The sequence below is a fragment of the Chaetodon auriga genome, chromosome 11 (genome assembly GCF_051107435.1).
Source record: "Chaetodon auriga isolate fChaAug3 chromosome 11, fChaAug3.hap1, whole genome shotgun sequence".
Taxonomy (NCBI): domain Eukaryota; kingdom Metazoa; phylum Chordata; class Actinopteri; order Chaetodontiformes; family Chaetodontidae; genus Chaetodon; species Chaetodon auriga.
Window position 1 is genome coordinate 6,851,563 of NC_135084.1, and position 16,557 is coordinate 6,868,119.

At 41.0% G+C, this 16,557-nt stretch overlaps 1 protein-coding gene across 1 annotated transcript in view; it reads right to left on the bottom strand.

Annotated features, from left to right (window-relative positions):
• cfap46 (cilia and flagella associated protein 46) overlaps positions 1-16,557 on the bottom strand; it is a 59,572-nt gene that overhangs the window by 18,668 nt on the left and 24,347 nt on the right. Inside the window, exons 21-41 of the mRNA XM_076743202.1 lie at positions 15,436-15,546; positions 14,380-14,561; positions 13,881-14,012; positions 13,543-13,708; positions 12,081-12,153; positions 11,708-11,843; positions 11,411-11,594; positions 10,798-10,951; positions 9,868-10,091; positions 9,621-9,743; positions 9,292-9,453; positions 8,815-8,957; positions 8,540-8,638; positions 8,395-8,455; positions 7,655-7,807; positions 7,171-7,371; positions 6,980-7,086; positions 6,026-6,208; positions 4,475-4,613; positions 1,676-1,873; positions 186-374 (exon numbers count right to left, since the gene is read on the bottom strand). Coding sequence (XP_076599317.1) covers positions 186-374; positions 1,676-1,873; positions 4,475-4,613; positions 6,026-6,208; positions 6,980-7,086; positions 7,171-7,371; positions 7,655-7,807; positions 8,395-8,455; positions 8,540-8,638; positions 8,815-8,957; positions 9,292-9,453; positions 9,621-9,743; positions 9,868-10,091; positions 10,798-10,951; positions 11,411-11,594; positions 11,708-11,843; positions 12,081-12,153; positions 13,543-13,708; positions 13,881-14,012; positions 14,380-14,561; positions 15,436-15,546 — 3,120 coding nt within the window. The remainder of the gene's footprint in view (positions 1-185; positions 375-1,675; positions 1,874-4,474; positions 4,614-6,025; positions 6,209-6,979; positions 7,087-7,170; positions 7,372-7,654; positions 7,808-8,394; positions 8,456-8,539; positions 8,639-8,814; positions 8,958-9,291; positions 9,454-9,620; positions 9,744-9,867; positions 10,092-10,797; positions 10,952-11,410; positions 11,595-11,707; positions 11,844-12,080; positions 12,154-13,542; positions 13,709-13,880; positions 14,013-14,379; positions 14,562-15,435; positions 15,547-16,557) is intronic.

Below are 16,557 nucleotides of genomic sequence, written 5' to 3' on the forward strand. Positions count from 1 at the left end.
TCTGCAGGATGAGTCGCCCCAGCTTTAAATTTCTAATAATTTTCTAATAATCTCGTGTGATTCTCTAAATAATATAACAGATTTCACAGTATCGGATCTGGAATACTGTGAGAACCCTCTATGTAGCAGGCACGTACACATGAGCATCATGTGTAAGTTTGTGTAAGAATACTTGTGTTGTCTACCTGTTTGTGCCTGTCCCAGAGAGCACACAGATATAAAGGGTCCTCCTGCACAGCCAGCAGTCTGAGGTACTTTCCCATCAGGCTCAGGCAGCAAGCTCTGGTTTCCATGTTGTCCACGGAGTGAGAACTGACTGCAGCCAGCTGGCCCAGAGCCACCTGCCCCAAGGTACTGCCCAGACTCGCCCATTCCTGGACAACACCAAGGAAAATAAGGTCAAATGAGGAGATGGATCACAAGCAATGGACATACTTGTACTATCATCTGACAGAACCAGTATTTAGATACACAATCTATCTTTTCATTCCTTTTTTCACAAAGAAAATCTGTTATAAAAGCTGTTTAGAGGCAGCATTGTGAGAGGGGAAGGAGGAGTGGTATCTGTGGAAAAAAATGAAGTGCTGTAGTTTGAAATTTATCACAACAAATACTGAACCCTGTGCTATGAAGACAGAGTGAGACAGACAAAGAGAGAAAAAATGAGAAAGAGCGAACAAATGGGAACGTACATGGTAAACAACAGAATATATCAGCTCTATCTGATTATACCTTTCATGAAGACTAGTGTTAGGGCTCATGGATGACTACACCTGCTGCGCTCACAGCTTTAAGCCCTTCTCGGTCTCGTAATCTAAACTATTAATATTAAATCAGTAATAGCAAATTTAGAGGTTTGGGTGATGCCATTGCTAAAATCTTATTTGGCTTTGCAAACGTGTGTTGACTGGAAACAAACCCATTCAGAATGAAGGCAATTCTTATGTAGTGTAACTGTCACATGAGTAGTATGGTAGTCTGTGTATTAAATGCTGGATAAGTTCTCTGTTTTCTTGAGGAGGATTAGCTTAGAGGAGAATTGAGTGAGTGTATGCTGACCCATGAAACTTGGCAGCTTTTCAGACCTCTTATGCACAAAAATTAGTCTGCTTGTCTCCTACACTGAGCATTCGATTAAAAAATCCTTTGTAAATATTCTCAATGAAGCAAAACACTCTCAGAACGAGTTAAATCCTTGGCAGTGGAGTAATGGCTTGCTTCTGCACTTGTTTGGTTATGAGAGTGATAATAATCCACAACAACCTGTCCTCATAGCTTATAGAGGAGCTAAACAATTGCTGTAAATTGTTGGTTAGCCACAAGAGATTTCTTCTCAGAAGTACAATTAAATACAGCACAGTGCAGCTACAAGCTGTATTTGTGAGGAGGATAAATTAATTGTTGGTATTTGTCTTTTAATTTGTGGATGATAAAAAGATAAAATAATGACTGTCTTAGGCTTTTACATAAGATGCCACACTCTCATAATAAAGAAACTATCGAGTTAATGCAACAGTTTGTGAAAACACAGAATTTGCTTTGGCATAATGTGTGATTTCTTACATTAATTGATCTTAGGGGGCAAGACTACAGTGTATCATTACTGTGGCAAGTAAGTGTGATTAAATTCAAGATTTCACATTTGACCTAGGTTTAAGGTGCTTGTGCATCTAACCTGTTCTATAGAGTTTGGCTCAGGTGTGCAGCGTGTAAACTCTTCCAGTGCTATCTCAGCAGAGGTCTTCCTCTCCCGGGCCAGAGCCTGGCGTTTCTCCTCAGCACAGCGCTCCTCCAACATGGTCAGACAACATTCTGCCAGGGCCAGTCGCAGGCGCAGCAGCGTCCGCATGGCTGCCAGTGACAGTCCGTGACCCTGACAAGGACGAAAGAACCAGTGTGAAAACAAGTATGAGGAAATGTACTCATAAGTACACACATCCAGTAGATCACAAGGAAAACGGTAACACACACTTTAAATACATATATAAGCACGTATGAGGCATGGGACAACTCAAGTTTATAAAAAAGATAAAGAAAACTTCACATCAGTCAATTTGCTTTCCTATTTAAATGAGGTGTCAGGTGAAGACTGAAAAACCACTAATTTAAACAGATATAACTGAATATGGAACAAAGATAGCCCATCTCATAAAAGACGAATAAATGAGCACAAGTTCAGTGATTACAGCTGTTTTCTCAAAGGCTGTTTCAAACACAGGTTGGATGACAAAACTTACTAGTGCAGCAGCACCATCTGCTGAAAGCACACTGCCATAATTCAGCCTCCAATGGCTGAGGCAAACACCCGCACAAGATTGAATCAATAACTCAATAACACAGGAATCTGCAGCAGGTGTGAGAGTTGTTCAATCAATCTTTCTTTCATGATTTCATCAACATGTAAATCAAGGCAGCAGGCAGTGTTGTCCCAGTCCATGTCTGGCACTGAAGCACTCCGATAACCTCATCTGTATGAGAGCTTGTATAGAGTCTGGATAAAATATGATTCTAACACCCATGTGCTGTTGACAAGTAAAAGTAATGAATTCTTTATCTGTTTGTGTAGAACATTGTTAAACTGTGGCCTGAGATATAAACAGCAATACACACACACACACACACACACACACACACACACACACACACACACACAAAGGAATATTCAGCTAAGATGTCACACAGCCCAGAACCCCAGAATATGACACTGGCGCAACAGGGCCTTAATAACCTCATGCAGGCATTTAATTACGAGTCAGTCAATTAGACTGTTTAGGAATTGAACATGCAGATAGTGCAAACAAAGCCTTTGTCATTTAGCCACGAACAGGGCTTTTCACAGGAGAGCCCTTTCATCTCTTAACACTGAAAAACATGCTCAGATACGTCTCTAAATAGGATCAAACATTTTGCCATCTGCACATGTCCTTAATGGGCCAGCAGATTTAATCAGAACTCAGCTTCTAAAGCTAAGAGTGAAACAGCCAAGCAAATGCACTTACACAGTTGTTCAAAGCATTTTTAGAATCACTGTAGTAATGCCTTTTCTTCTGCCCAGGAAGTCATTTCTGGTGTTCATTGGTGTCACATTCTGCTGATCAGTATCCTCAAAAAGTGAGTTAAGTCAAGTGGCTGTGACTGCTTAAAAGTGTAGATAATTAGGCCTCTATGAAATCCAATTTCTTTTTTTTTTTTTTCAAATTCTGTTTCAGTTTTTCTGAAATTCTGTTTTCCTATTCAAAACCAAATGAAATCAATGAATTTGATCTAACACAACATTGCACTACTTTTTATCAATGGCTCTTGTGCAGGACAGCCTCCATATGCAGATCCAACACATCTGGTAAGAGGGTCTGATGGAGGCTACTCTCATGTTCAGGTGGGCAGACTCCGTCACCGTCACCAGTGTTACGTTATGCCACGACACGCATTTTGCAATACTATCATTACCGTGATAAATGTTTCAAGCATACTGCAAATAATGTGCTGTACATAACATGCATACCAGAGACACACGCCAATCTTTCTGTCGTTGGCTGAAAGAACCAATGCAAAAGTCTTCATCTACTCCCATCCAAGGAAGAGGAGATCCAGTGGATTAACTTGATGGGAATGTCCCCACAACAACAACTATAGGCTAGCTAATCATGTTACTTCAAACTGCTTTGATGGCCAATACAAAGCAGGATTCGCTTCAAAACTGAAGCTCAAGGATGGATCGTTACCAATTTGAAACTTGTTGAAACAAGTTTGCCAGTTTTATGTTGCTTTAGTGTTCACTTTACTGCTTAGCCTGTTGAAATTTCCATTAGCATTTTCCGTGGCTAATGTGTTTGATAGCAGAGTATTTAATATTGAGAGACAGTCTAGAGAAATTGTGGTCGCATTAAGCTTCATTTGAAGCCAGTTAAATAAACAGAGTAGGAGTTAATAACTTCTATAATATACTTTGGGTTTTCTACAAAATGAATGCAGTTGGGCTGCTGAATCCTGGCCCTTGATGTTTTCTTTAGATGTTTTTTTTCTTTACATTGTCAGTAGAGTGTAAAGAGGTAGAAGAGGTAGAGGTAGACTGTTTTGAGTGAGCTATCCCTTTTTTTTTTGTAATACCGTGACATAACACTGTCAGCAAAAAGAACAAACAAACTTTGTTGAAGTGATGAAGGAGCTCTTGCGTGTACACTGCCTCTCTCTCTCAGCGGACCTCTTCAACAGGACTTGGTGTGTGTGACACATTCATTTTAGATGCTGATTTTTAGAAATTGAAGCCACATTTTGGCAATTTACGAGATACTCTGCATTTTACAGTTGATTCAGTTTTTATTATCAAATTCTGCGGAGATCACGAGGCCCGAGATAATAGAAGACAGAATGTTTTTCAGATCTTTTCAGAAATGAAATGCCTCCCAAGGTTTTTCAGAGGTCAACATCACAATGAAAGATGGATTTGTGAGGATCATGCATGTACTTTATTTACCTCCTCCTGTGAGGGGAGCAGCCTCTGAACATTCAACACCACATGCTCCTGCTCTGTAACAGCGAGCTGCATTTGGGAGAGGCCAATGAGCAGGAAGCGCTGTTTGTCCTCTGTATAAGTAGTGTGGTTGGCCAGGATTCTGTAGAGCAATAATGTAAAGGGTGGACAAAGACAAAGAAAACAAAGTGTGAGTTAGTGAGACAACAAATGCACCAAATCAAATAAAGAATGCGAGAGGATCTTGTGCAAGAACCAGTACAGAACAGATCCGTTCTTAAGTACAGCAGTGAGTATGACTGATTGAAGAGCGTTTGTGGGATTCACTCATTTTCTTGTACTTAAAATTTTCTCTTAAGCACAAACAAAATTCATGCACTGTCCTGTCATATGAGTTATGAACACATAGTTTGCCTTTCTCCACAGGGGAGAAAACCTCGAATTTGATCTGAAATCATATTGTCTTAATCTGAACAAATTAAATACAATACCTACAGAAGATTAAACTAAAATAAAAGAAAATATTGTATTAACATGAGAGAGGTTTTTTAGATTTTCTGATTTAATTGACATATTTCATAGCAGCCCGGGCAACCTAAACAGTTCAGTAGTTGTCCTTCTAGCCCTTCTACTCTGACAGCTGCCTCAGGCAGGCTGCTGTTCAGTATCTCCTCTGCTGCACTGACAGTGTAACATCTGTAGCCTGTAATATTTTCTTATCTATTATATCTGTTACAGTCACTGACTATCTCACATTAGTCATGGACCGCTGTGATTCAGGAAGACATCTTTCTAAACATTTAACCTGGTGTAGCCGAAACATTCCTTCTTCATGTCTGTCACAGTACAGCGCTGCTCTGACAGCACGCTGCTGACAGCTGTAAACTGTATGTTTTCTAATTGTTTCAGGTCCCTTAATTCAACTACTGACACCGCTAAACTGACTTTCAGACAGTTTTCTGTCCATTAATTTCTGATAGCAGGCTTCACAGTGCAATGTTAGGGGTGTCAATTATGTTGATGATCAAATCTCACAAACGTGCACCCCCTCATGAACAGGTGGCTAGGTTCATCTAGCTGAAATGAGTGTTAAGTTTTTCCAGTTAAAAGTTTGGTGGTCCAGCTGGAGTACTTGCATTAAAAAATCCATTAAAAAGTAAGAGCGGACAAAAATAAGAAAATGTTCTTGGATGAGGCGCACTGTGGATGAGTCTGGTGTCGGTGTTATAGTGCTATGACATAATTCTTAAGTCAACCTTTATGTGCTGACTTTCAAGATTTAACTGTCAACATGCACCCAAATAGACTAAAAGCTGTGATTGCACCCAGAATTTATTATGGTTTAAAGGATATTCCACTTATAATTATACTTAACATATAACATTCAGGCCCTGCAATCGACTGGCGACCGGTTCAGGGTGTACCCCGCCTCTCGGCCGTTGACAGCTGGGATAGGCTTCAGCCCCCCCGCAACCCCGAAAGGGATAGTCGGTACGGAAGATGAATGAATGAATGAATAACATTCAGGTCTGGAGTAACTCCTCACTGACTAACCTCAGAGCATGTGTGTACTCTGTGTGAGCCTCTGCTGCGTGCTCTCTATAGTTGAGTTTGGTGAAACCACTGGCACACTCTCTGAGTGTATCGCAGGCAGCTGTTAGCCTCTGGATAATCCCGGTGCTGAGTGTCTCTCCAGGATCCCCAACACCAAGGGCACGAATACATTCAGTGGCTCCTCTGGAACACAACATATTCTATTAGATCACTACTAATCAACACCCACTGAAGTCACCACTTTCATGATTTTGTCTGGCTAACCATTTAAAACATGACACCTAGTGTGTGTTTCAAATGCATAACATTGACATGCTGAAAGTAGGTTTCACTGGTTAAAGATGATGTTTCAGCCAGTTGATTTTTGTTCGAGTAAAATATCCCTGTAAATCTACGATACATTAAGAGGCAAAGGGGGATATTTACAAAGCTTGCCACAAAATTTAGAAACACCGGGCATTTTCAATTTAGCAGGGAATACCTATATGTAGTCCCTCATCCTCTCATGTGCGTCCTATAGAAAAGCGTTGCAGATTGTAGACCAGCTTTTCTCAGAAATTTCAGGTGCAGTTTCCTCTGCCACAGTGGTCAGTCTGCAGTGATAAATGTGGTGGAGTGGCTATTTCTATGAATTTCTGTTCCCTCCTGCTATATATTTGGACCTCAGAACAAGAACACAAAGCCTTAGGGTAAAAGTGATAAACTGGGTGTTTGGTTGATGGATTATATGGTAACTGTGCGGCACTGAATCTCCAACCATGTGAAATTCGGTTTCAGTCACATTCAAAATCAATAATTGCTGATAATTATTGTTCAATTTCTCTTTACCCAAACTGGGTGAGTGCATCTTAAAAATGACAAACATCTTAATCAAAGACAACACAGAACTAAAGGTCATCCTAAGCAGGAAAAATGACGCATTTAGCAGGTTTGACCACAGAAGTTTGGGGTTACCTCATCTCTAATGAGGTGATCAAGAATGTGAGTTCTGGGACCCTGTTTACCCGCTGCTCCACAACCAGCTTCAGAGCCTCACAGCCTTGTTTTATAATCTGATCAGCCTGTGAAAAAAGAACAGACACAATGGGAAACACATTCACTACAAAAATAAGGTAATTGCAATGTAGAGGGTTGTTAGAAGGTACCTTGGAGTGAGCATCTTGGTCTCTCTGGCCTACTACAGCTGTGACCTTGGTGAGGGTGAACTGGTACCAGAACTCCTCATCCCCTCCCAGAGCTTGGGCTTTTTCCAGCAGGATCAGAGCCTGGGCATAGTTCTGCTCTTCACAAGCCAGAACGGCCAGACCGAGCAAACTTCTTGCCCTTGCTTTCTGGTCTCCAAGCTCCTGAACAGGGACAATTTGAAAAAGTTGAAAAAGAGTTATAAGAGTAGAAAGTTAGCAGAGTTATTGAAGTAAATATTTTAGTGTGCATAAATGATCAGTATCCATGCCAATAATAAATTGTAGGACAACAATTTCTTTCAAACAACTATATAGCATGTTTGTCAGCACTGTATACACAGCATGTATAAAATGGTTCAGTCTGGTATGTACACAGCACAACAATGTTGTGATTTCAGTCTTTTACTCTCAGAATCTGACAATGAGGTCTTCTCTTTCATCTTACCATAGCTGCCCAGTGGGCCTCTGCCAGGAGCTGCCTGGCGGGTTGATAGAGCCCCATGCTGAGGCAAACCTCAGCTTTGTCCATCCAAATATGCTGAGCACACGCATCCACACTCTGTCGCCCTGCCCCGGCCTTTTCATCCACCTTAACTTTCTGAAAAATATTGGATAATTGCCTTTTTTCTAAATCAACTCAGACTGTCAACAGATGATTTTAAAAGTTGTCAACAGCTTTAAAGCTGCCACATACAAAGTGCAAACACACACACACACACACACACTCACACACACACACACACACATAAGGGGTCTCAAAGTGTTAAAGTTTATGGGACAAGCCCTGCACAGCAGATTTCAATATGAAATTCAAACCATTAACAGGCTACAGTACTAAGCATTAAAAGAACATTAAGAAAATCCTCGGCTCTCTTAACTGACCACTTCAGGTTTATGAGACAAGTAATTTGACTGTCGTAACCCTTGTATATCAATCTGATAATCAGTGCTACATTACAAAAGTACTAATTACAGGATGAAATAAATTTCCTCCACCAATATAAGTCACTTGAGGGCACTTGCCAGTCATCCTCAAAGAAGTAAGTAAGAAGTAAGAAGTAAGTAATAAAACAAGAGTAAATTAAAAGGCATTCATTATAATGGTCATTCCTTTAACTTGTAAAGCCAAATGAATGTGGAGCCCTTGATACACAGATATATTTATTTTGTGAGAAGCAGGCTGACCTGACTGTAAGCTTTGTGAAGGCCTCTCCTCTCCCCTGAGACAGCAATCGCTTTGTGGCACCTGCAGTCATGAACATCATATCAAAGGTCATTTAAGGAAAATGTACAAGCACTTATATCAAAATTTACTGCCGAGTTGATATACCCAATCTGTTCTTGTTCTTGGATAGCACAGAGATTCAGGAGCATCTCCTGATATGGTGAATGTGCCTCCAAACCCAGCCGACAGCAAGTCCTCACAATCCTAATTAGGTGAAAAAAGAAACATACTAAGTTATTACAGACTCATGTGACATCACTGAAGGCAACTTCACAGATATCACAGAGTTCTCTCCGGAGCCACAAAAGGCTTTCTACAGGGTTTCTCTCATATGCAGTATATCTGTAAACAGCTCTTGTGTAATTTATCAATGTTTTCACCTAAGTCGGTAGAGATCGGACAGGCTCCTCCTGTCCAAAAGGTCATGAGCAATGGTCTCAGCTAGATGCAGCACGGGCAGGGTCAGGTGGTCGAGTGAGAGTGAGTGAAGCTCTTTTTCCAGCAGGTTGAGATGAAACAGGCTCTGAGTCTACAGCCGAACGAACACAGGGGAAAAAAAAGTAGATCCATAAATTAATTTTAACATATTTAATTCAGAACACTGGAGTTTCTTCTAACATCTTAATTTGACTGACACAGATCAATAAATGCAGGTCCACATAACCAACAAATGACAGCTTCTCAGAGCTGTATTGATATCAAGTCAGTTTGACAGCTGAGCCTTTGATCCTACAAAGCCTGCGGATACAATCTCTGTTATTTTGAAATGAAGACTGAAATCAGAGACAAGATCAGAGATGGTAGATGGTTATGACACTGAGACAAATGTGAGGGAGCGTTATGGTATGCAGTCTTGCCTGCTTTGTAATGCTGTGTGTACTGATACAGTGAGGGTGACTGCTGGTCCTGAAGATCTGCCGGGCCTGGTCGGGACAGACGTAGCAAGCCCAGTCCTTTGGTGTGGAAGGAAGTGCCTGATCCAGAGCCACAGGTTTAGGTCTCTCTTCTGCTGGGGGAGGCTGAACAAACAGATGAGACACAGAATTCATGTTTTTTTTTTTTTTCTTTATACTAGTGTGCAGTCAGCATTTAAACTTCAGTACAATTAAGAATAAGATTTCAAAGCATTGTTTCTTGCAGTCATAAAGAGGGTGAACAAGGCCACAATTTCAGCCACAGGACTTACATCTTTCACTTTTTTGCCTTTGGTCTTGTCTTTGCCTTTTTTGGATCCAGCAGAGGGAGGAGGCTGTGGTGGCTGAGTCTTTCCCATCTCACTCGAAATCTCATAAGCCACTGCCATGGACACCTGGGGGGACAAACAGTGCACACAGATTTACGGTCCATACTCACACAGACATCAGTTGAAGAGCAGTCTCATCCACATGGATAAATTTCAGTGACAGAACAGTGTTGTAGTAAAGATGCACTACCTGCCATATTTGAAGTACAAAGGTGTAGGCTCTGAGCAGGTTAAGCTGGTGCTCAGGTGAAGCCTTGTCTGCCATGACAGCGAGCAGAGTGTGCGCTCGTACAAGGCTGTCAAGGCGCTGCACCTCCTTCAGATTAGACAAACTTTGTGTGAATAACAAGCCCTGTACTCCGACCAGGGACTCGCATTTCACTGAGCTCAATGCGCTCTTTTTGGACTCGTCCTCTAGAGGAAAGATATACACAGAACATTGTGACAAAGAACTCAACAGGACACAGATATGTACAATAATCTGTAAGTATAATTGAACAGCACCGCTGACATTACTTTTCATAATTACAAATAGTGCTGATAACAGAGAAACACATATCTCTCTAATGAGTTTTCTTTAATTTGAGTATTCACTTTGTCTCTAAGGGAATATTTAATGGGGCTCATAGCACAAGACTAAAGAGACTTTTCCCAGCACTCTTCTAAATAATGCTATGCTATTCTCAAGGGGTGGCCACATGGGATCTTGAGAAATCTGTTTTCATCCAGTCAGTTCATTTTCATCTGAACAATATCTGCTTGGTTTAATGTTTACACAGGGTAAAATGAAATACAAACACTGACTACCATTGCTGATGCAACTATCAAAAAGCTGTGGCATGGCCCTTTTTTGTGGATCAGACAGAGCAGATATTATTCCCCTTAGACTAACAAAGTGTAAAAACTTCAGCGAGTCTCTTAAAAAAAGTACACAGGCACATTTCCATGTGCAGCCACACACACATACTGAGTCCATCTGTGTAAACAGTATATATTTGTCTCATGCCCACTTGAAATCTGTTACCTTCTCCTCTAGATTCTATTAGTAGCATAATTAAAACTCACTAGTCATTCACAAAATTGTGCCATGATTCGATGAAGACGGGTCAATGAGTTCTACCTGCTCTGTCTGTCTGTTCTGTTTCCATGTGTAGAAGGATGTCCACAGCCCACTGGATCTGGTGTCGGCCATCAGCTTTGGGGAAGTTGTGACAGTACAGCCACTCTCCAAACTCTAGCAGGAGGCTGACCTTCTGTCTCTGACTCTCTACACTCTGTTCATAAATGGCATCACAAACACAAAAGTCAATCATAAACATAGTTTCACAGATGCTTTTTTCACCTTTGCCTTTGTTTGGCAACACTGTATGACCTGGAGTTTAGAGTGACACATTTGCATGGTGAGACAGATGTCATTCATCCTAAGCCTGACTCTTATCCTAAACTCAACCTAGACCCAAATGAGGGGCTCTTCTCACGTGTTCCAGGCCGTAGTGAGGGGCACTTGGAAACACAGTGCTAATGACATGCCGGCTCCACTTGATGGTGCTAGAGACTTTGCTAGAAATACTGCCTTTACTCAGTGCAAAAAGACGACACAGGAAATTAAATGATGACCTTCATGACTAGAATTGTCTGATCTAACGAATTCCAACATGGTCTGTCTGTGTGGAAATACAGATATATCAGATTTGGGTAATGATATAAAAATGGTGCCAGAACAGAGGTATTACCATGAGAGAGGTGATGGATTTCTGGTAGCAGGTGAGCTGTTGGGTTATACTGCCAGCACACAGTGCCACCTGGTGCCACATAAATGAACAGCACTGCTCTCCTTCATCTTGTAACTTCTGCATGTCCATCAATACACTTTCCCCCAGTCGTGCTTTTACCAGTATCCGGTGTTTCAGCAGAGGTCTGATAAAACATGAAGGACACAAACATTTCTTTGTGTCTTTCTGTCTATCTACCTTTCCTGTTCCTTTCATATCTTTATCACAATCCCCACTGCATTATTATTTTTTACTCACAGGCGGTGTCTCGTGCTAGGCATGTCTCGAATAGCTTGGTCCAGGAGGCGCAGAGCACTTTTCCAGTCTGCTTTATCAGTTTGGATGTGGAGCAACAAACTGTAAATTGCTATTCTCAGGGTCAGGTCATCTTCATCTGCTCACAGAGGCACATGCGTGTGTGTGTGTATATATATATATATATATATATATATATATATATATATGAATAACACTTTCTGTGACATCCATCATTTACAGTACAGTGGTACAGAAGAAACCAATCAGATTCATAACAGGAAACAAAACTAAACATGAGGCCATCTTGAATGGGTCGAGTGTTCAAAAATTCAAAGAGAAATTTCACAGATTTCAGGGTCCTTTTAGCTCTTACCTGTGGCTTCGTATTTAGAACTCCCAAGAGGCAGTCGTGTCAAGGTCAGCAAACCTTTCACTTTGCTCTGTTTCTGAAATAGAAAGCATTAACTCTTAATACTTTGACCCTTTTACCTTTACGCTTGAGCTAGAAGAGTGTTGCTGATAGTGGTGGATGGCTTGTCAGTTAAAGCTCAGTGATGGACAGTATAAGAGAAATTGCCATCTGACCTTGCCCTGCACATGACCCTGGATGCATGTAACATTACTGCGTCTGGTTATGTGTGTGAGGAAGTCATTTTGATGTTCACAATGTGGCATCCAATCGAGAAAAGTTTCATTTCTGTTAAGACCAGACACAGCTGTATGGGATGGATTTCCCTTTTTTCCTAGCTTGTTGTGGATCGTAGCACTGCTGAAGACCTGCGTCAAGTTGGAAGGAACACCACATGTGCATATGAACATCACTCTGAATTCTCACAAAAGCTGCCTTTAATTATGGATTTGAAGTTACTCTGCAGTTGAACGAATGTTTATGCCCCCGGCTGGATTGCTGTCCACAGGCATCACTAAGGAGATGTTTTCTAACTCTTGATCACACCCACAAGTTTTGCCCTGTAGCCCCCTCGAGAAAATGTTTCAATTTTCTCATCAATTAAAGATAACAGAGCAAGATTAAGCGTGAACCCCATTTTAACTCCGTTTTATGGGAAAATGAGGACAAAATAGAAAATGAGAAAAAAAATAACAGAAGATTCTGATCATCATTTTGTTCACTTGCTGCTCATTTTTTTGCCTGAACTTTTGTCCTGTTAGCAGTAGGGATGACTAAAAATTGATTGTTTTGGGGAGGAGTAGTCTGATGCTGGGGCTGGAAGGGGGCTGGTACATTAACCATAACACAAGGGTACACTCTGCGTACTGTGCTATTTAATTACTCCTGCTTAGGGGTTAAGTTGCACTGCTAATAATGCTTAGTTAGTAAACACCACAGAAATGCAAAAGCATAGTTGTGTGCCATCCAATATTTAAGCCAGTAGGCTCACTAGATTAAAGTTTATGCATATATGCATTTTGTAATTTTTGTAATCTTTGTAAAAGCATCTCAGTTTTTTGTTTATATTGAGGGTCATTTTGAATGTGACTGTATAGTGTTTGTCTGATCATTTGCCCATGACTGCAACAGGATGTCATCAGTTTTGTGCCTATGTACAGTACAGTGACCGTCGTCATCTTGGCCATTTGTCTGATGAAGACCTGGGAAGGTCCAAACTTCACAGACATAACTTCAAAGGATTAGTGTAGCTTTTATCCACATTAAAATGAAATGCAATTAAAATGTATGAAAATCTTATTAGGAGTTGAGTATCATAAAAAAATCAACTCTGGCTCCTGCTTAAACATGACAACAACACAATAAACTGACAGAATTCCTATGGATTAAAATGAATGTATGAATAAAGCTGAATAGGGTTCCATACATTTGCATGTTTAGTGTCTGTCTTAACCAGAGCAATCAGGATCTTCTCCAGGGGTTCTTGGAGCTGCCATCTTTCCTCAGGAGTCTGTGTAAGGGGTAGACACGTGTTCCAGTAATGCCTGACAGCTGCAGCACACAATGCTGGATTCTCAGCCTTTTCTGCATAACTGTGGACAAGAGAAGATAGCAAGCACATATAAATAAAGAAAAATCTAGAGAGAACAGATTGAGAATGTTTTTTAGTTTAAGAAAATGTTCTCTTAATCTCCCTCATTTCAATTTTATAATTTATAGCTGCCTAAGGCATTACTTAACACATCAACTGACTGTAAACAGCACCTGACACTGGACAGAAGCACCTTCATAGCCTCTCTGTAAGTGTGCAGGTCTCCACTGGACTTGTGGACTAAACTCAGACCCCTCAGACAGGCAGCACTGCTCAGCATTTCATTCACCGCATTCAGGCCATAGCTAGAAATATGAGGAAATGTATGAGCTGTCAATCAAAATCAAATCAATCCATCAACCAAAATGTAAAGCTGACATATGCTGGGAAAATCTGAAACTTTGCAACTAAATTCAAACTTTGCAACTTCATGCAAAAATGTAAAGCAATGCTTGCTGATTAATATCACCTGCAATACTCTTGAATATGCACAAGATGTCATGTGCCCCTCAGAGAGCAAAAATCTCAAAGTGCTTTCCATAACAAAGCACACGCATTCCTATAAAGTGCAGTCTCTCCTGCACATTTTAGGACTTAAAAAAAAGATCTGGTCGGTATTTCTAAAATTCTCTCATTGTTTAAACACATTGTAATCAGCGCGACAACACTTACAAAGCACAGGGCATGGTGTTGAGGCTCTTCGCTGCTGCTTCTTCTAGCTGCAGAGCACTCCTGGTGCAGCACAACACCAAGCTGTGCTCCTTGGCATAGTGGCAGAAGGCAGCCAGCTGGCACCACACCTGCAACTCCACCACAGCGTCCGTCCAGCTGCATTCAGACGCCATGCTCACCAGCTTTAGGTGAGGAGAGAGAAGAGGAAGGGGAGGGAAATGGAGGTGTGAGGGAAAAGGAAAAGAGAAGAGGAGGGGGCGTAGGAAAAGAGGGGTGCAGAGGGTGAGAGAAAAGATGAGAAGAGGGAGGGTGAGATTGAGGGGAGGTATGTGGGGGGGTGAAAACAATGGAGGGAAAATGTAGGAGAGGGGTGGAAATAAGTTGTATAAGCGGGGAGAAAGTTGGGAGGAGTAAGTAAAAGGGGAAAAGCAAAGAAGATGATGGAAGAGAAAGAGAGAAGAAAAGGAAGAGACAGAAATGAAGAAAAAATTGAAGAGGGAAAAGAAAGGAAGTGGTAAGCAGAAGGGTAGAGTAAAAAAATGTGAAGGACAAAGGCAAAGGAATGAGGAGAGTGAATGGAGGCACACAGAGAATGAGAGGTTAGAGGGAAGAAGGATTAAGCAGGCGAGGAAAGCAAAAAGGGAAAAACGAAGAAAAGACGGACAAGGAAAGAGAGCGTAGGGAGTGAGGCAGGAGAGGAAGGAGTGGATTAAATGGAAAAAAAGAAAGAAGGAGAAAAGGGAGGGGAGAAGAGATGGATAGATGAGAGACAGTGTGAGAGAAGATATAGGTGTGGAAAAAAGCCAAAGGGCCTTTAGTGTCCGACAGAGCAATTCTCCACAGAAAAAATGCATAGCACACCTCACGTCAAAGAAACGCCTGATAACCTTAATCCGACCAAAGCAAAACGATCAAAGCGGCTACAGTATTTCGACGATATTGACACATGTTAAGATGCAGACAGGCTCTGAAGGCTCATGGGTCATACTGGGCATCTGTTGCTGCCATCTGGGCAACAGCCACTGTAGGAAAACATGAACAGAGAACAGTACATACTGTGGAAAGACTAGGAACAGAGAACTCCATATGCCTCGGGTTCCTATTGCAATGGAGCATCTCCACGCCAACCAGCACACGCGTCATCGCAGACACTTGCGCATTCTCACACTGCAAATGGGGGAGAGAACAATTCATGCTGAGCTTTTCAATGCAGTCCTCTTCTGAACATACACAAAACCCTTAAGTTTAATTATAGAAAAGACACATACATGTATTACTATTTTCTTATGAATTATACATGGACCTGCAGTATGATTACCATATTGTATGTGTCCTAAATACCACAACGATGACCTCGTTGATAATGTATGACTTCCTATTGTGTGGAAAATGAGTTGATGAATGATTTATTGAGATTAGAGATAAACCCTCATTTATATTAACACCGCATTTTTCAATTTGCATGGCAAGAAACAAACCTCATTTCGCTGCGTATCAAAGCACGTCAGGCTGAAGGGACTAACGCCGGGCAGGAAATTCTTGGCTGACAAATGGTCGTAGGATTATGGTGACTAATCAAAGAGTCCTTCTTAATGACAAACTGTATAAGTGCTGTGCCCACATTTTTACCCCACTGTAAAGCAATACAATTGGGAAATGTGACATCCGGAGATGATTACAGAACAGCAGATACAATGAAACACCTACCACTTCAAAATGATTAATGAAATTGTTGAGCATCATGAACCTACAATATTATGAGCACATTATGGAAGAAGAGCAAAGGAGACCATAATACAGGATACATAATGAATGTGACAAAGCTATGTTATAACAATGAGCTATATAGTCATCTCAGTGAGCATCCATCCATATATTTTGCAGTGCAATAAAAAAAATGCGAGCAGCTTCTTCATCTTAGATATAGTATAAAAGAGGACACCAGCCTCTCCTGGGGAAACAGAACATAATTGCATAAGAAGGTGTAAAAATATTATTCTTGTTACGTTACAATATTTGCAGTACTGCAGGGTTTTTGTTGTTCATCAACATTACTTAAAACCAGTTTTGTTTTTTTGTTTTGATTCATTTCTGCCGACTGTGTTCTGAGGTCATGAGGTTACCAACCTTAGTTAAGATGATAAGATCACCAATAAATGACTGCAGGTGTAAACTGAT